The 19,798-nt window shown below is 43.4% G+C and overlaps 1 protein-coding gene across 5 annotated transcripts in view; it reads left to right on the plus strand.

The window, feature by feature from the left end:
• Positions 1-456: 456 nt before the first annotated feature.
• The window catches only part of NUP214 (nucleoporin 214), a 103,450-nt gene continuing 84,108 nt past the window's right edge, over positions 457-19,798 (plus strand). For 2 of the 5 annotated variants that reach the window (XM_077851086.1, XM_077851087.1), the window contains exons 1-13: positions 461-617; positions 3,119-3,314; positions 3,909-4,060; positions 5,079-5,277; positions 6,150-6,220; positions 7,584-7,647; positions 8,111-8,214; positions 9,263-9,369; positions 10,021-10,087; positions 13,118-13,244; positions 14,347-14,508; positions 17,383-17,830; positions 19,545-19,717. In XM_077851086.1, the coding sequence (XP_077707212.1) occupies positions 573-617; positions 3,119-3,314; positions 3,909-4,060; positions 5,079-5,277; positions 6,150-6,220; positions 7,584-7,647; positions 8,111-8,214; positions 9,263-9,369; positions 10,021-10,087; positions 13,118-13,244; positions 14,347-14,508; positions 17,383-17,830; positions 19,545-19,717 (1,915 nt within the window). In that variant the 5' untranslated portion in view covers positions 461-572. Of the gene's footprint in view, positions 618-3,118; positions 3,315-3,908; positions 4,061-5,078; positions 5,278-6,149; positions 6,221-6,607; positions 6,678-7,583; positions 7,648-8,110; positions 8,215-9,262; positions 9,370-10,020; positions 10,088-13,117; positions 13,245-14,346; positions 14,509-17,382; positions 17,831-19,544; positions 19,718-19,798 lie in introns of those variants that run through there. The other 3 variants (XM_077851090.1, XM_077851088.1, XM_077851091.1) reach the window with 3 other exon arrangements.

A 19,798-nucleotide genomic window follows, 5' to 3' on the forward strand; every position in this document is an offset into this window, starting at 1 on the left:
GTCAGTCACCTTCGCCGCCTCCCGCGCGAGGGCCCTGGGTAGCGAGGAGGCCTCGGAGCCGCGACAACACGTCTCAAGAGTTCCGCGCGGCGCCAGGCTCCCGCCCGCGAGGCTCCCGCCCCGCAGGGGCAGACGAGGCCGACGTCGCGCGCCCTGCGCTTCGGGGCCTGTGTCCCCCACGCCCCCTCCGACGCCTCTCTCGGGAGCTGCCCCCTGGAAATGTCCGTCAGGCTCCCAACTCCTCTCGTCCGGGGACCGTCGGGAACCACAACATCCTCCCGCCACCGCGAGGCCTCGGCGCCCCGGCCCGGGCTACGCCCCACCCCCGCCCGCCCCGGCCAATGGGAGGCGGTGGCCGGGAGAGCGCGCGACTTCCGAGGGCCGCTCAGCCTCCTCCGACCGCACGGCGCTCCGGGGCGCGTGACGTCACCAGGGCGCGCCGGAAATGCGGCGTCTGCTGCGCGCTGCCGGCGGCGAGAGGGAAGGAAGTTGGCCTGCGAGCGGCCGGGGCTGAGTGGGGGCAAGGCCGCGGGCGGCAGCGGCGGCTGCTTCGAACAACTAAGCGTGGCGCGATGGGAGACGAGATGGATGCCATGATCCCCGAGCGGGAGATGAAGGTCAGAGACTGGCCGGGGCCGCCCTCCTTTCCTTAGTCCCGGCGCTGCCTGGGAGCCCCGCTGAACCGCGCGGCGCGGCGCGGGGCCCGGCTCTCCGGCTTCCCGCCTCCTGCTCGCACCCTTTTGCGCGACTGGAGAGCTCTCTGCGGTGCCGCCGGCGCGCTAGCCCCGCCGAATGCACGGTCCCCGTCCCTTGTTGGTCTTGCGGGCGCCGCTTCAGTTACCCTAGTTACTTTCATGTGGTGCTCGGAGTCGTGGTAATAATTACCGTTTATTGAGCGCTCAGTGTTTGCCAGGTACCGTGGTACCAGGTGCCAGCGGCCCTAGGAGGGATTGCGAATAAAGAGGAGCATAGCGAGGCTGGGGAAGTGACTTAGCCAAAGTCCCACTTGACAGAGGGGCTGAAGTTTAGGTGGTGGGTTTATGTATTTTTTTTTTTAAAGACCCTCTCCCTGTGCTTTGTACTTTGTAAGAGGGTCCTGGCGTGCCTACCGCAGAGCCGGGAGGGTTCGTCCCCTGCGCTGCAAAACCTTTAGTTGAATGGAATAGGAAGCCTCTTTTGCTGTTAGAGATCAGCGTAAAGTCAGGAAACTGAAGAGAAGGGCAGGTGATCCAAATGAAGGTCATGAGGAAGTTGCGGGAAGCTTTGAGGCGATTGAACCCGTCCCTGAAATGCGTTTAGGGAGTAGTAATCCATCCCCACAGTTACAGCAGTGATTCCTGAGGACAGGGGCGGGGAGGGGTGGTGAGCCACCCAGTGAGAGTGAGACTGTGCCAGCTTCTCCCGTAATGCTGGAGGGGGGGGGGGTGCAGAAGGAAATAAAAAGGTTTCAGAACCACAGACTTGGAAGATGACAGTCCGCCTTTGGGTTCCTGATGATAGCAGAAAGGAAAGTTTTCATCCCACTGGGTCTTCCCAATGAATGTGATCGTGACCCAGACAGGATATTTAGGATTATCAGGATGAGAATCACACAAATGCTGAAAATTTCATTCTACTTCTGTATGGTTTCATCTGGAAAACGTGTGAGTTCCTGGTCACTGTACTCATTTGGCATTAAGAAGCGTATTTCAGTTAAGCTTTCAGTCCCTGTGTGTAAAACACTGAATCTAAGGGAATTAGTATGTGGGGTGTGCTAAGGATCTCATACAAAACACTGTTAAGTGTACAAAAATAAGGGCTGTCTTTGGCTTTTACCCTTTTGGGATGTGAGCAAAAGGCCATTCACAAGCTTCATACCAAAATCTTGACTTAAGATAGATTTGGAATTGAAGGAAGAAAAAAAAAATCAGCGGTATATGGTACCGCTTAACATACTGATTGGTAAAGTTATGGAATTCCTACCAAGAGGTGGTTCACACTGAAAATTGTATTTGAAAGCATGTAGTTATACTTGTGGAAGATGGTGACAGGAGGCTGGGGAAGGCTCCCAGGCCCTGGAGTGCTAAGGAGCATGAACACTGAAAGAAACGGAAACAAAACAGGTCTAGGATAGAGGGGCCCTGGATGTTGCAGAGGTAATGGTGCACTAGAGGGAGGAAAGCAGAATGCCGTGATGTAAGGTGGCAGAGGTAGGTGGGTCAGGCCATATCTGGCCTTACAGCCTGTATTAATGGCTTTGGACATGGGTTTAATGTCTTCATGGCATCTAGGTATGTTTATGGGTCTCGCAAATTAAGAGATTGACCGTACCTGTCCTTTTCTATGATGAAATTTTGTTTAGTATTTGATGCGGGTAAGCCAATTCTTGGGATTTGGTTATAGTTCTGTGGTCATTATTTCCATATATATGTATGTGTGTATATATATATCTTTTGAGTACTGCACTGGAAGTTCAGGCTAACAGTGTATTTGGGGGATGTTTTCAATATTTAACAACAGTTATTAAGCACCACCCTGGGTCATGAGACAGTACATAGCATGAAATAGGACAAGATTATGAATTTTGAAGTGCAGCATGTGTGGTGGTTAGGGCAATAAACCAGGAGTTCAGAAAAGGAAAGGATCGGTGTGAGCTGGGTTAGTTAAGGCAGGCTCCGTGAAAGAATTTTTAAAACTTCATTTCATTCAATAAACGTTGATAAGCCCTATGCCAGGTACTACAGTACACGCAGGCAGCTTAAAAACCGCTGAGCCACACAGTCCTTGCTTCAGGGTAATATTTATTTTTCTTTAGGTCTATTGGAATATAAAAAAAAAAAAAAAAAAAAAAAAAAAAAAAAAGGAATATAATGACAGAGGGATCCCTGGGTGGTGCAATGGTTTGGCGCTTGCCTTCGGCCCAGGGTGCGATCCTGGAGCCTTGAGATTGAGTCCCACATTCGGCTCCCTGCATGGAGCCTGCTTCTCCCTCTGCCTGTGTCTCTGCCTCTCTCTCTCTGTGTCTCTCATGAATAAATAAATAAAATCTTTAAAAAAAAAAATGAAAGGAATGTAACAACAGACCTGATTTTATTTCCTCTTTTCCCTGAACTAATCTTGGTTTCATCCCCCACAACAGGATTTTCAGTTTAGAGCACTGAAGAAGGTGAGAATCTTTGACTCACCTGAGGAGTTGCCCAAGGATCGCTCAAGTCTGCTTGCCGTGTCCAACAAATATGGCCTGGTCTTTGCTGGTGGAGCCAGTGGGTTGCAGATTTTTCCTACCAAAAATCTTCTGATTCAAAATAAACCTGGTGATGATCCCAATAAGATAGGTAAGTTACTTATTTTTTGTTGCACGGTAGAGAGAGGAGTGTAGTGAAGTGCTAATGTTGTCTCGTTCCCAAGAAATCATTCTAGTATATGAAATAAAACTGCTATTAGTCTTCATGTTGATCTCCAAGAAGATTAAGTTCCAGGTAGTTTGCTGGAAGCCTTTCTGGTTGTTTTCTTTGGTCCTTTTGGTGAGTTGTTTCTCAGTGCTCAGAAGGAAGAAGAATTGACCAGTCCGCCATGCTTTTTATTTTTGTTCAGTTGAACTTGGGTTCTGGATCTCTAGGAGAAGGTTTTTTTTTGCATGGCATTTTAGTTGGCACAATAGTGCCGTCCAAACAGGAAGCATTGTTGTGAAAATAGAGGTACGGGACATTATTTTTAACAAGGGGAACAGCCACAGTTTCCTTGAGGAAGAGTCTGGGTTATTTAATGCATCACTGTACATCTGTAAGAAAGCTAAGATTTAACTGCATGACCAAGTATCAAAATGTGCTTATATGTTTATGTAGATGTAAAAATTGTTTCACGTAAACCTAGATAAAGGGGTTGTGGCTTATGCTTCTGCTTTGTCTTTTTTTTTTATGTTTTCTTAGTTGATAAAGTTCAAAGCTTGCTGGTTCCCATGAAATTCCCGATACATCACCTGGCTTTGAGCTGTGATAACCTCACACTCTCCGTGTGCATGATGTCCAGTGAATATGGTTCCATTATCGCTTTTTTTGATGTTCGCACATTTTCAAATGAGGTAAACTACTGGCAAACCATAGTGTCAACATGAGACCTAAAAAAGATTTTCTGGTATTCAGTCATAACCTAGAAACTCCTGGATGACCCTTGGAGTCATTTTCTAGATTAAAGTATGGGTTTAAAAAAAAGTCCTTAGCTATAGAATCATAGATCCTTGCGATAGAAGGGACTTCAAGAAATTATTTCATAACATCTGCCCCAAGGTGTTTTTTCTCCTTTATATATGAGACAGCCAAAGCCCAGGTGGCTTGCCCAAGGCTGTAAAGTTAACAGTAATGTCAGAAATTCCTACATCCCAGGTCTTTGACCTCCTCTGGAGTATTCTTCCATTCCAAGCAGTTTCGTAACGATAATTGTCAATAATTTGAGTATTTTTTTTTTAAGATTTTATTTTTGTTTATGAGAGAGAGAGAAAGAGGGAAGGAGCAGGAGAGGGACAAATGGTCTCTGAGCTGAGAGCCTGACATGTGGACTGATCTCAGGACCCTGAGATCATGACCTGAGCTAAAACCAAGTCAGACACTTAACTGAGCCACCCAGTTGCCCCAATTTGAGTATTTATACTGTGTGCCCAGCTCTGTACTGATGCTTTATATGCCTTGTCCTTATTCGTATATACCACGGCCTCACAAAGTAGGTGCTGTTGTCTTCATTTTATAGATGAAGAAACAGGCCCAAAGAATTTAAACGTTCAAGAACCCAACACTATTAAGCAGAGCCAAGATTTTAATCTAGTATTTGCTCTTTACCTATTATTTTGCATTTGTGTATTCCCTTGCTGAGAGTCCCTCAGTGTGCTAGAATAATTGACTGCTGTTTTCCAAAGTTGTGTTGAAATTGTCTGTAACAAATATACTGTTGTGTAAAGCTCTTTTTTTTTTTTTTTTTGGTCATGGCCATGGAGAAAAGTGAAGTAATTTAAGAATACATATTCAATAATTTTCTTTGACTGTTAAATGTCTATGTATTTATTAATTTATCAATTTATTTTTGCTTCTGGGCATTTGTTTTAAAAGGCTAAACAGCAAAAACGCCCATTTGCCTATCATAAGCTTTTGAAAGATGCAGGAGGCATGGTGATCGATATGAAGTGGAACCCCACTGTTCCCTCCATGATGGCAGTTTGTCTGGCCGATGGCAGCATTGCTGTCCTACAAATCACAGAAACAGTGAAAGTGTGTGCGACTCTCCCTTCCACAGTGGCAGTAACATCTGGTGGGTAATAAAGGCTTTCACTCTGTAACATACAGTGATGGTAATCTCCTTAAAAATTAATTTCCTGAAATAAACGCAAATGGGGTTTTTTGTTGTATCTGTTGTTGTTTGGTAGAAGCAGAAAGTGTTCTTTATTTCCATAATGTTTGATACCAAACAGCAGAGTTGATTTAACTTGAATGTGCTTAGGGTTTTTGGAGAAAGAAATATTTTGGTACAGATGGTTTAGAAATGTGTTTTTGAGAATGACTGTTTCTGGACCCAAAGGGGTGGTGTGGATGGTACACTGGAAGTCATTTTTACCTCTGCGGGAAGAGCATTATAAATCTTGGATAGGAGTAAGAGAATGATTTCTTGATACTTGAAAACCTCTATTCTCCTTACCTAAAGATAACAGAGTTTTTGTATTTTCCAGCTTTCTGGACAACACTCTATTGAAACAGATTTTTTTTTTTTAATATTTTATTTATTTATTTAGGATAGTCACAGAGAGAGAGAGAGAGAGAGAGAGGCAGAGACACAGGCAGAGGGAGAAGCAGGCTCCATGCACTGGGAGCCTGACGTGGGATTCGATCCCGGGTCTCCAGGATCGCGCCCTGGGCCAAAGGCAGGCGCCAAACCGCTGCGCCACCCAGGGATCCCGAAAACAGATTTTTAGCAGTTGATTTAATGGTCCAGTGATAAGTCGTAATTGGTTTGTATCAACAAAAGGAATTTTTTTGGACTTTTGCCAAATAAGGATGATCCTCCTGTCTCCCATGGACTGACAGAGGAACAGGAAGTGGTGGTTATATGGCTGTTTCAGTACAGACCTCTATGGTTTGCTCCATTCTCTTCAGTTCTTAATTGGCAGCATTTTCTTCTTTGCTCAGTGTGCTGGAGCCCCAAAGGAAAGCAGCTGGCAGTGGGGAAGCAGAATGGAACTGTGGTCCAGTATCTTCCTGTAAGTGTTGCCTTGGACTTCAGCACTTTTCTTAAGTTATGTACTGTTTTTGGGATGGTTTGGGAGCTCATTAGTGTTTTTTCTGTTAAAATGTAATTCATGCTCACTGCAACAAATTCATCAGTAAACTAGTGAATGCAGGAAAGGGTGGAACTCTTCCCTTTCTATCCCATAGTCCTTCTAGAGGCTCTCTCTGTGTTTTATTTAGTGGCAGCCTCTAGACATTTCTGGATGCTTATACAAATAGTGTATAGATGCATTACATGTCTACCATACACGCTGGTCATATTCTACACAGTGTTATCTAAACATTCCATCAAAACAGTTAAGGCATAGCATTATTTGGTAGCCGAGTCCATCTGAAAGATTCAGTTTCTTCAACTCTAGGCACCCGAGACAATGGATGCCCCTGTCACTCTGTCATCCTCTCCCTGGGGTCTTCCTGATATCATCACAGGTATTATTCAATATAAATTGACATAGAGGGATCCCTGGGTGGCGCAGCGGTTTGGCGCCTGCCTTTGGCCCAGGGCGCGATCCTGGAGACCCGGGATCAAATCCCACGTCAGGCTCCCAGTGCATGGAGCCTGCTTCTCCCTCTGCCTGTGTCTCTGTCTCTCTCTCTCTCTCTCTCTCTCTGTGACTATCATAAATAAAAAAAAAAAAAAAAAAAAAAAATAAATTGACATAGAATCCATATATGTTACATCAGGCATGGATGGGAAGGAGGGTTCCACAGGCAGTTCTGAGGCCTGTGTTGCTGTCCATTCTTCCTTGAGAGACTGTTCTTGGGTGTAAAGCAGAGAATGTAGTTTATGGGTTTGAGGTGAAGCTTTTATTTCTTGTTATTACAGAAAGTTGTTATATGAGATTTGGTACATACTCTTAGGGCGGTAGCCTCTAAAAAGATAACTGGCTTAATTTTATTGGTTTGCTCTTTGCCTTTTTTGTCTTAAACATAATACTTTATCAAGGTCCTTTTCCCCAACATATTATATATGGAGCCATTCTTTTGAATGACTGCGTAGTAGTCCATGGTGTGGATGTACCATGATTTACTTCTCTATTCCGTTATTGGTGGTTGTCTGTGTCAGTGTGTGTGGCTTTGCTAGTATAAATGGTATAAGCTTGAGCATCTCCTTTCTACGCCCGAACATATTTGTGGGAGATTTCAGTAGGATGGGGTCCTGGATGGAGTCATTCACTATTCCCTGTGTTCATTTCTTTCCTGGCTGGGAAGATGAAGCACAGTGGTTTCTGGGGGGAACATACTGGATTTGACAGAGTTTCATTGGTTTAAGTTTGTTTCATTTGACCATTTGATACTCCCCCCCCCCCCCCCCGCCCGCCCCATCTCTTTCAGACTCTGCAGGAAAAAAAAGTCATTCCTTGCCCACCATTTTATGAGTCAGATCATCCTGTCAGAGGTAACCCATTTGCTTTTCTTATGCTAGGTCCACCTCTAATGAGGTGACACAGTATTTGCAGAAATTTCACATCATGTGATGCAGCTGCACACTCAGGGAAGTGTTAATGCCTCCTGCATGAACACTCTCATTATTATAGTTGGCTAATTAAGTCAGCATAACAATAATCCTCTGGTAGACACCTGTGTCTCATGGTAAATAATAGTAAATGGGTCCTGATATTTTATTAGAATCCTTTCAAAATTTGCCATCCTTTTATTCTGCCAGGAAAAAAAAAAATGCCACTTTGGGATGATTTGGGGCTTCTTGAATTCTTTGTATTTGTGAATTATATTCAGTCAGTGAAATCTGGACCTTTTAGAACTATAGCACTCGGTCTCTTTTATCCATGGGCTGATAATTTTTTGAACATATGGGGGCTATTCCAAACATAAGATGCTTTATTAAAGTGTGTGTATTTCAGTTCTGGATGTGCTGTGGATCGGTACTTATGTCTTCACAATTGTGTATGCTGCTGCGGATGGGACCTTGGAAACTTCTCCAGATGTGGTGATGGCTCTCCTCCCGGTATGTGTGTGAAAGGGACATCTTTGGCAGCCCCGTGTGGCTCAGTGGTTTAGCGCCGCCTTCAGCCCAGGGTGTGATCCTGGAGGCCCAGGATCGAGTCCCACGTCAGGCTCCCTGCATGGAACCTGGCTTTTGCTTCTGCCTGTGTCTCTGCCTCTCTCTCTCTCTCTCTCTCTCTCTCTCTGTCATAAATAAATAAAATCTTTAAAAAAAAAAAGAAAGAAAGAAAAGGACATCTTTATCCTTTGAGAATCATAGAGGTCTTCTAATAAAGTTCTAGGGTTAGGCTTTAGTTTCCTTTTTTTGCTGGCAGGGATGGTACAACTTCAAGCGTAAAACTTGAATGCTGTCCCGTTGCCTGAGGGCCAAAATTACAGTGTTCCTGACAAAGTTGCATTTTAAAAATATGTTTTTGAGGTCCTTATTTTAAGAACTTAAGATTTTCTATTCCCAGAGATCAGATTAGCTTTGGCATTTATTGACTCCTTCTTAGGTTCCATGTTCTGGGCTAAACTCTTCATATGTATCATTTTGTTCCACGCTTAAGACAGAGTGTGGAGTAAGTTCATCAGGCCCACCACAGACCCTAGAAAAATTATCAGAGAAGTGAGCAGTCCATCCATGCCTGTTCCATGGCCAGAAAGTGAAAAAACAGTTTGAATCCAGTTCAGTTAGTGGCCACGGCTCATATTCCTTGTATTACTCAACTCTGTCTTTATAGGATGTCTATATATTTGGACAGAGGTTTTTTTTTTTTTTTTTTTTTTTTTTAATATTCATGAGAAAGAGAGAGGCAGAGACATAGACAGAGGGAGAAGCAGGCTCCTTGCAAGGAGCTCGATGCGGGACTCGATCCTGGACCTCAGGATCATGCCCTGAGCCGAAGGCAGATGCTAAACTGATGAGCCACCCAGGTGTCCCTGGACAGGGATTTTTGAGTGAATTTTCTCATAAAGTGTAAATGGTTTTAGTTTTTGAGATTCTTTAACTGTGTAGAATTAAAGAAAAATTGCATGTGGGATTTTTTTTCTCCTTTTGTTTATTGTAGAAAAAAGAAGAAAAACACCCAGAGATATTTGTGAACTTTATGGAGCCCTGCTATGGCAGCTGCACGGAGAGGCAGCACCATTACTACCTCAGTTACATTGAAGAATGGTGAGCTGAGAACCCAGAATGGATTCCTTCTCTCTCTGTCGGGTCCTACCTGCATTGCTTTGTTCCCACTTTGAGATTCTTTTCTGTAGGGAAGGAGAATAGAGAATTTATGCCCTTGAACATATTTTCCTCTGAGGCTGGATAATGCCTCTGACTACTTCTGTTTCCCCAATCTTAAATTATCTGGATTGAATACTTACTAATCTTAAAAACCCCATTTTCTCAATAACCCCAGTGATGACTTATGACAATATGATATTTAAGGAATGTATTAAATGTGTCCCTTTGAGAGCAAAAACTTCCCCTTGAAAGATAGATAGCTTGAAGCAAAGCTTCTGTCCACGATTTCACCAGATCTTTCTGTTTACAGGGCAGTAGACTTAATGGAAATTCTGACTGGATTTTGTCATGTCTCTGACCTTTGTCAGAAATACATAAGGAGTTGGCTGAGTCTCCAGGGCTTTATCCTAATGAACTAAGAAGTTAAACTTTACATCTAAAATCTTCTCACCTTTCTTCAGCCATGTAGAAGACCTCACCTTCCTCCTTGACATCACACGGAAGTCCTCATGGACGCCACCGCAGGCTCAAGTTGGGTTAGAATTGTTGCTACGTTTGAATTTAACAGTCTCCTGCTTTTGTTCTTTCAAGGGATTTAGTGCTGGCAGCATCTGCAGCTTCAACAGAAGTCAGTATCCTTGCTCGACAGACAGATCAGGTAAATTTCACTCTTCGGTCACTTTTATGTGACACTTTTCTGAGAAAGATTCTTGGAGGAGTTAACTATGTGGTGAAAGTTTAGATGAAGCCACATCCTTTTGAATGAGTTTCTGGATGAGAGCAAAGCTGACACTTGGCTGATGTGACGGAGTGCCTTGGGGCATGTGGCTTGGATTTTGCATGGGACAGATGTGGGTTTCAAACTCAGCAGCTCCCCCACTGTCTTAAAAAGCTCTTCTGTCCTTTCAGGATCCACTCACGATCTGTGGAAGCATAGATATAATCAGCTTCCCACAGGAGCACACCTGGGTGTGTAGGAGGATTTTCTGCCTTGTTCTGTTTCACCACCTTTATTTACTTCCTGTTGCTTGAACCTGCCCCTTCCGTTCAGTTACCTCTAACCCATCCTTGACTAATGGAGAGAAACATGCAGACCATATCAAATTGCGACTCACCAGCAATACTTTCTATTTCACTTTGAAAAACCACCCAAGAGCTAAAAGCACTCGTGTGTAAGCACCCACCTCCCTTCTTGCACTCTGTCCTTGCAGACAAGAATTGGGCTGAGGTGATTGTGGTAACCCATCCTCAACCAAGGTAGGTTATGTACAGTGACCACAGAAGGACGTGATAAAAGGGAAACTTTTTTTTTTTTTTTTTTAAGATTTATTAGAGCAAGAAAGAGTGTGCACAGAGGGAGAGAAAAACTCAGGCAGACTGGGTTGAGCACAGAGCCTGACACAGGGCTCTATCCCACAATCCCAAGATCACAACCTGAGCTGAAACTGAGAGGCAGTTTTAACTCTTCCCACCCAGGTGCCCCAGGAAACTTTTCTGCTTAAAACTCTGCCTTGAGTTTAAAAATGTTGTATGCGCCCCACACACAGAGACTTAGACCTCTCCAATCATTCAGTATTTATCCCTCATTCTCTGGGTGGCAGGGTGGTCCACTATAAGTACATGGCTCTCATAGTATCTAGGATGAGCGCTTTGGGGTCACAGGCCAGAGTTAGTCTGATGTGAAGCCTTAGATTGTCTTTAAGAGCAATTTCCTATGAGCACAGCTATCTTATGTACTGACACGTTTAAAATGTACTTGTATTTTTGTTTTTTATCAGGATAATTTATGTACATGACTAAAAAATGACGTAGTGGAAAGGATTTATAAAAGAAAAAAAAAAGATTACCCCTGCCTACTCCATCCTTATCCAGCCCTGGTTAGAGGGTACCTTTTTTAACTTGTAAATTTTTGCTTTTAAAGATTACCTCCTTATCCCTAAATAATCTTAAGGGCACCTGGGTGGCTCAGTTGGGTAAACGTCTGACTGAATTTTGGCTCACATTGTGATCTCAGGGTTGGAGATCGAGTCCTGTGTCAGGCTCTGCACTGAGCATGGAGTCTGCTTAAGATTCTCTCTCACTTTGCCCCTCCCGACCTCTAAAAACAAATAATAATCTGCTTCATCACTAGTTAACGATTATTTGTTTTAGACCTTAGGTGTTGTGGTAGATAACAATATAGCTTACATATGGCCCTCAAATCCTCCTTTCCCTTCAACGGGGTTACAGCACTGTTGTAGTTTCTTCTGCTGGTTACCTTTGTAACTGTAAGTAATACTTTTAATCTTCCATTTCTTAGTTATCACTATACCCAGTATCTCTTGACTCTCTACTTTGTGAGAGGAATACCTTCTCTCCCACTCTTGCCTTTAGCATACCTTCCCCGCTCCCACCTCACTGCTGTTCTCATCTGTAGCTTGTCTTTTGCAGAATCAAAACTGGTACTGTTGTATTCTGTTCTGTAGTAATTATTAAGTTTTATTTTGTCTATAGATTGTTTTTCTTTTTTTTAATATTTTATTTTATTTACTCATGAGAGATACAGAGCGAGAGAAAGAGAGAGAGGCAGAGAGAGAAGCAGGCTCCATGCAGGGAGCCCGACGTGGGATTCGATCCCGGGTCTCCAGGATCATGCCGTGGGCTGCAGGCGGCACTAAACCGCTGTGCCAGCAAGGCTGTCCTATAGATTGTTTTTCAAACTTGATATCAACTTTATTTACATTATTATGAATGCAATTATTATTCACACCATAGCTAAGTCATGGAGTATGATTACATTCCCTTTCCTGAAGGGCTTTTTGTTTTCTCTCTGTTATTCATAGAGCATTATTTCCTTTTGAGTTGTGCTGCCCAGTTTTGGTCAACACTGAAAGTTAGACAAATGTGTGGTTTTTAAAAATCAGATCATAGGGATGCCTGGGTGGATCAGCAGTTGAACGTCTGCCTTCGGCTCAGGGCGTGATCCCAGGATCAAGTCCCATATGAGTGCTTCTTGCAAGGATCCTGCTTCTCCCTCTGCCTGTGTCTCTGCACCTCTCTCTGTGTCTCTCAGAGTGAATAAATAAAATCTTTAAAAAAAAATCAAATCATGTATTGGCAGGAATATAGCCCATTCAAGCACAGACATAAGCAGAAGAGTTTATTGGAAAGACTCAGTGGTTTCTCAAGAACCCTGAAGGCAGGAAGGGCCCCATGGGAGGAACAGATGCCAAGATCTGGGAGGATAAGAACTAAGGGTAATTCTGTCCATTAACAAGTGGGCATAGGGCATCTGGCCAGCCCTACAAGCCACATTGCTCAAGACCACAGTAGCAATCAACTGGAGTTCCTTGTGCCAATCCCACATTTCCAGGAGCAGCTAATAACTGTTTGGTGCAGGTATTAGATTTATCCACCACGTTTAGGAATGTACCTAGTTGGGGTAGACAGTACTTGGGAAAGTGTTCACGATAGTGGTTATTCACAAGGCAGGTACTTGGTATACCAGTAACACATGGGTTAATTTGGAAAATTAACCCCTCACTTGCTAGGATGCCCGTTGCTTTTAGACCATCTTCCCAAATTTCAGAGTCTGGTCAACACATAAATCTAAACCAAGTGAATTGTCTTCTCTCCTTTTTGAAATATGGGAGGACCATTGCAAAGCTCTAACCAACATAGCTTTTTCATCTTTACTTCTTTTTTCCAGATTAATTGGGAATCTTGGCTCCTAGAGGATTCCAGTCGAGCTGAACTGCCTGTGACAGACAAGAGTGATGACTCGCTGCCTGTGGGAGTTGCCATAGACTATACTAATCAAGTGGAAATCACCCTCAGTAAGTGTGGCCTGATGTAGCTCAGTGCAAAAGTGGTCGTGGTTGATATTGAAATCCTGTTCTGCGTGTTCATGACAGAATCTACTCTGCGGGGCACTTAACTCCTGGTAGTGCATTGTAACTTGAAGAATGATACAGAGTGCATTGTGACGCCACTAGATTAACTTGATTGACATTCATTGATAAGACAAAAGCCAGACTCTGTACGTGTGTGTGTGTGCGTGCCTGTGTGTGTGCGCACCCGTGTGTACACTCACGCATGCCTATCTCTGTGTGCTTTCATGTATAGGTGAAATCTAGAACAGAAGGGTCTCATTGCCTTGTTTCTCCAAGCATTCCAGTTTCCCAGCGGCCTCCCACAGAAACAGCACCCTAGTTCAGTACTGCATAACAGTGCTTGGTTTAAAGACACAGATCAGAGAATGGGGACCTCAAGCACTTGGCTTCCAGGGCAGGCCTGAATTTGTGCTATGAATGGGTCTTCTCTCTTGGAGCGAGATAGGGCTGCAGTCTGTGAGATGCACCAGTATAGTGGAACTCATGCCCTATGCTCTTTGGTACTTCAATTTAGAGAGGTGTCATTGTTGAGCACCACTAAGTTCCTTCCTGTCCTTTCCCTGGTAAGATTATTTGGTCTCCTTAGTTCATTTATTCTGAGTCTCTTCAAGTCCTAATTGACAAAATACATCTTAGGATTGAACTGTGAATGAATATAAAGTAGTTTGACTTACCTTTCTACGTCCTGTGTATTTTCCAAAGTGTGTAGTCTGTCACTTTTCTGCTAGGCCAGCCCCCTCCTAGAGACACCTGTCTTGGGACATCATGAACCCTGAGACACTCGTCAAAGTCTCAGGAGCTCAGGGACAGTCACAGCTGCCATAGGACTACTGGAACTTCCCTGCAGGGTCTGGCATGATGGTAGCCACTGAGAATGGCAGTAGTTCTCTTTCAAGAGCCAGTGCTCTCGAGGCTGTTCAGATATGAATCAGAGCAAACAGTCTTGAGCTACTGTTGGGGCAAGTCTACTATAGCCTTCTTGCTTAGAATAGTCTTTGCCTTCGGGACTTGGTTCATTTTTCACTTGTGCTTATTTTCTTAACAGATGATGAGAAAACTCTTCCTCCTGCTCCAGTTCTTATGTTACTTTCAACAGACGGTGTGCTCTGTCCATTTTATATGATCAATCAAAATCCCGGGGTTAGGTCCCTCATCAAGATGCCAGAGCGGCTCTCGTTAGAAGGAGAGCGACAACCCAAGTCGTCAGGTACGTGCCTCTTTCTGCTCTGTCACAGAGGGAGTGCCATGGGCTCGTTCTGGACCATCCCCAGGGATGAACACTGTGTAGGGACACATAATGATCCTCTTCCTTGAGCCAGTCTGAACGAAGCAGGGACTTTTCCTTGAACACACGCACATTCTTGCATCCTCTCACCCACAAGCTTTATTCTCCAACCTTTACTTTAGAGAAAAGGAAACTCAGCCAAATGAATCCCATCAGGTAATCTACCAACAGTATCCTGTTACAGCACCCTGTATCGTATGGTCTGAATCCTACCAACATGTTTAGTCCCAGAGGATTGGTTAAATATGTCTTCGTATGTGCATACCGTGAATGCCACGGAACTTAAAAATGTTGCATTTGTTGACAAAGCTGTAGTCGAATGTATCATGAAAAAGCACTGTATGCTTTATGATTTCTTTCTCATTGAGAAAAAAATATGTACATAGGGAAAATACTAGCAAGTTGGATATTAAAATCTAAATAGTGGTTATGTCTGGGCAGTGGGAACATGGTGATTTTATTTTTGTTTATATTTAATTTACTTTAGGTTTTTCTCCCCTCCTCTTTGAAAATATTGCTTGAGTAGTATATGTTTATTGGAGGAAAATTAGAAAGTACACAATCATTTAAGAGCCTATCAGTCATCAAGCAATAGCCATAGTTATTAACATTTTGGTCCATATTCTTCATATACATAAATGCACACATGTAAACACTAATTTTCACAGTGACAGTATCACTTGTGAGAGCAGGGTGATGTTTACTTCTGAGCACAGTCCAGTGTGAAGGACTTTGCTCCTAGCCCATCAAATCCTCTAGCACAAGCAGAGGCTAGTTTTATTTTTTGCCTCATGCTTGGTCCGGAGGTGGTAGCCATGTTTAGATGAGCAGAAGAGAGCCATTGAAGGGGGAGAAAGTAGCCTGCCAGTTATAGCTAAAGCCCAGGGGGTAGACCCAGAAGACACAAATGGTTCTGCTCATTTTTACGCTACCGCTCCACATTTGCTTTGGTGAATGATCAGAAGTAGCAGTGCGGCAGTTTTCATATGTTCAGTTCTATTTTCAATTAAAGTGCCTCTAATTTCTTTCGGGTCCTATATGTACTCTTCATGTTGGTCTACTGAATGTGTGTGGAAGTGACAAATATCTATATGTTTGTGGTTTGTTTTTTGTTTTTTTTTAATATTTTATTTATTTATTCATGAAAGACACACAGAGAGAGAGAGGCAGAGACACAGGCAGAGGGAGAAGCTGGCTCAATGTAGGGAGCCCGATGTGGGACTCGATCCCGGGTCTCCAGGATCACGTCCCGGGCTGAAGGCAACACTAAACCACTGAGCCACCTGGGCTGTCCATGTTTGTGTTTTTAAAGAAGTTGGTGGTTGCTGGTTCCCTATTTATTGTGTGAAAGAAATATTAACAATAAATTTGCTTGCATTATTATGCTTCCATAAAAGTGACAATTCACTGAGGTCTTCTTTTTTAGAAGTATTTTTATACTTGTAAGTGTTTCATTACTTTTGACATAGTGAAGGTAAATTTACAGCTCAGACAGTTTGGAAGAGTGGAGACCCACTAAAATAAGTTTATTGATTTAAAAAAATACTATTTTTTAATATATTTATTGAGTTAATTGAATTTGGCAAATTAACACATTTATAGAAAGTTGGGAAAATAGAAAAAAATTTAAACCTGCCCTCCTCTTCTCGTGTTTTTTTCATAAACATCTTTCTTCGTTGTAATTCTATTGTATATACCATTGGTGTGTAGGTTTTTAATTTAAATTGTGTTTCTGTGTTCTTATATAATCTTTGTGATTCACATAAAAGAGTGCTTACTATTCCATTGAACATCTTTTAGCATTTGGGTTGTATTAAATGTGTTTTTCATGTTAGGTTATTTTTGTAGGCTTTATTCTTAGAAGTGGGATTTCTGAGTCCATTTTTTATGATTTTTTGAGACAATGCTAAAGTATTTTCTAAAAGATTATGCTAAATTTGGTGCCTACTAGTGATAAAAGTTTTCAGGTTCATGTTACCCTTCCAAGCATAAGGGGTTATACATATTTAAATTTTAAGGACAATAAAAAATATGCCTTATTTAAATTTGCATTTTTTTGATTACACACAGATTGAATGTATTATTTTATGAATTAGGTTCTCAGCTTATATCGTAGTCTTGGAATTTTTTTTTTGAAATTTCTTTATCTCAGTTTATGTGAGTTTTTTAAAAATATAAAACATATTTGCTACAGATTTTTAAAATTTCATTTACCTTTTATGTAACTGTTTTTACACAGTCAAATCTTCATCTTTTCCTTTTGTGATTTTTTTTTTCTTTTGGTCACTTCTAAATTTCAGGTTGTTAGATTCAGTGACTTCACTCACTTTTTTGTCTCCTTTGTTTTGAGATGTATGTATACGTGAGCTTTTGTATACGTGGACATCTTTAATTTAGCTGGAATTGCTTTTAGTAACTGTTATGAAGTGGAGGTCTGAAGGGAAGTTTTTTCCTGATTGCTGTGAAATGTTGCAGAATGGTTTCTTTTTCCCTATAACACCGAGACACGCATTTTTCCTCTGGGATTCAGCTCTGTGTCCATGAAGTCCTGTTAACTTAATGCCTTTCCCTGTCTCTCTTTTCCTCTAAAGTTTTGTCCAACTTACTATGTGGAAAGTTTGCTGTGGCAGGTCCCCCATCAGCCCTGCTCTCTTTTCTCCCCCGCTCTTGAACTAGGACCTTTCTTTCTGTCTTCCCTCCGCTGCGAGTTTCTTTCCACTTGCTTTCTGCCGTAGGGACCTCCACTGTTGTGGTGCTAACTTCTGTCTTCCTTTTTCTCCATTTCATTTACTGCAGGCAGTACTCCCACTACGCCAACCTCCTCTCAAGCCCCACAGAAGCTCGACACGCCAACCCCTGCAGCTCCAGTCTCTGGCCCACCTTCGTCACTGGCTGCCTCCCCCTCCACCTTCTCTGTGCCTTCTGCTGTTGGAGCCCCTGCCGTGTTCTCCTTTGGTTCTTCATCCTTGAAGTCATCTGGTTCTGTCCCAGGGGAGCCCCCTCCATATTCCAGTGGCCCTGTCGCATCCACCTTTTCTTTTGTTCCCCCTCCTCAAGCCTCCCTAGTGCCCACCCCTGTGGCCTCTCCCATGACACCATCTGCAACCTCGTTCTCCTTTGGATCCTCGGGGTTTAAGCCTACCTTGGAAAGCACGCCGATGCCAAGTGTCTCTGCTCCAAATATAGGACTGAAGCCTGCTTTCCCACCCTCAGCCTCTGCAGTCAAGGTCAACCTTAGTGAGAAGTAAGTAACACTTGAAGAAAGTTCGCTGCTTCTGTGGCATTAGTAGAAACATCACGTTCCCTGGAAGTAGAGTCACGGTGGGTGGAGTTACAATAAATTTTTTCTTTTTCCTGTTTTCCAAAATGGTAACTGCAAATGGTGAGAATTCAAACATAAAAGGTTTGCATCTAATCAATGGATGGAGTCCAGGAGTCTCTTAGATAATTTTTTTTTAATCATTATAAGTTTATGTTTATATGCTGGTTTTTGCTTTTCAGATTTTAAATATAGAAGATATCCCTATCTTTATTTTGTTTTATTTATTTAGCTTGTTTTTTGAGAGAGAGCAAGCGCAGGGAGGGGCAGAGGGAGAGGGAATCCCAAGCAGGCTCCACACCCAGTTTGGAGCTGGACTCTCGGGGCTGGATCTCACAACCCTGAGATCATGACCTGAGCCAAAATCAAGAGGCAGACCCCTAACCAACTAAGCCACCTAGGCACCCTGATAATCCTTATTTTAAAAAATGAAGCAATAAGGAATATACATCCTGGGTTGGGGGAGTGAATCTCTTAGAATCCTTCTGTCCCTTTACTCTGTGAACTGCTCTGTGACAGCCACTACGACGGTCTGTGAAGTTGTGCCCGTGTCAGGTGACTTCCCTGTGCAACAGTCCCCAGAGGCTTCTCACTGCTCTTCCTGGATAGTCCATAACTCCTTAACATGGTCCTCGGTTTCTTCCACGTGTGGGTCCTACCAGCTCACTACATCCCATTTTGGACTTTTTTGTCTGCATCTTATGTTCTCCCTGCTGGAATGCAAGCCTTCTGCAGAAAGTGATCGCTGATACCCCATAACCCTCCCAAGCTTTCCTGCTCTCCTTTGCTGCCTTTTGTTGCCACGGAGGCAGTGCTGGCTGTCACCCTTGCTGCTGCCATTGTCACACAGCCACTTCATTCTAACGGCTGCCTAAGATTCTACTTTGTAGGGGAATCCCCTGGGTGGCTTAGTGGTTTAGCGCCTGCCTTTGGCCCAGGGCGTGATCCTGGAGTCCCGGGATCGAGTCCCACATCAGGCTCCCTGCAATGGAGCCTGCTTCTCCCTCTGCCTTTGTCTCTGCCTCTCTCTCTGTGTGTGTCTTTCATGAATAAATAAATAAATAAAATATCTAAAAAAAAAAAAAATTCTACTTTGTAGCCTCACTGTACTGTATGTGGCCAGTCGGCTCATGCTGGATAATTTAGATTGTTTACAGGCTTTTGCCCTGTAGGTAAAACTTAACTTTCCATGCCTATGAGCACCCTAAAGGTAGTGATCTGCTTTCCTCTGCCTTTCTGACTCCCCAGAGGAGGTGAGCGCCCCAAAGTGAGTTCTCAGTAATTTCATCGGCAGGACAATACTAGACATTCCTAAGTGTAACAGAGTCCTAGCCTCCTTTTTTTTTTTTTTCCACTTGGTTTGATAGAAGGGAAAATAAATATTTCACAACCTGATAAACTTCATTTTTCCTTCATATAAAGAGCTCATTATAATTCATGGAATAGTTGACTCCTTAGTACACAGAGGATAAGATAAATGTTTCCTTGCAGCGTTCGCTTTTTATAAGAAATAGCTAAACATTATGTTTCACAAAGAAAACTATAGGAGCCGTAAGTTATCCATTGGTGGCATTGCTCATGATCAATGTGAAGGAGCCTCCTTGAGAGCGCTTCTCACACAGTTGGGCCGCCGTTTCAGGTTCACTGCAGTGGCTCCCTCCGCTCCTGCCATCAGCTCCCAGGGTGCACCCGCGCTGCCGTTCCCCTCCACCTCCAAGCCAGCCGCTTCTGGACCCCTCAACCACCCCACGCCCCTCTCAGCACCACCGGGCTCCGTGTCTTCAAAGTCCTCAGTCTCCCCCTCGGCATCAGGTATGATTTGAAGCAAACTGCTCCAGAGCTCAGCCCCAAATTCTTATGTTTGCATGTTTCCATTGTCAGGAGCCCGAGCTG

This window comes from Canis aureus, chromosome 16 (genome assembly GCF_053574225.1).
Source record: "Canis aureus isolate CA01 chromosome 16, VMU_Caureus_v.1.0, whole genome shotgun sequence".
NCBI lineage: Eukaryota > Metazoa > Chordata > Mammalia > Carnivora > Canidae > Canis > Canis aureus.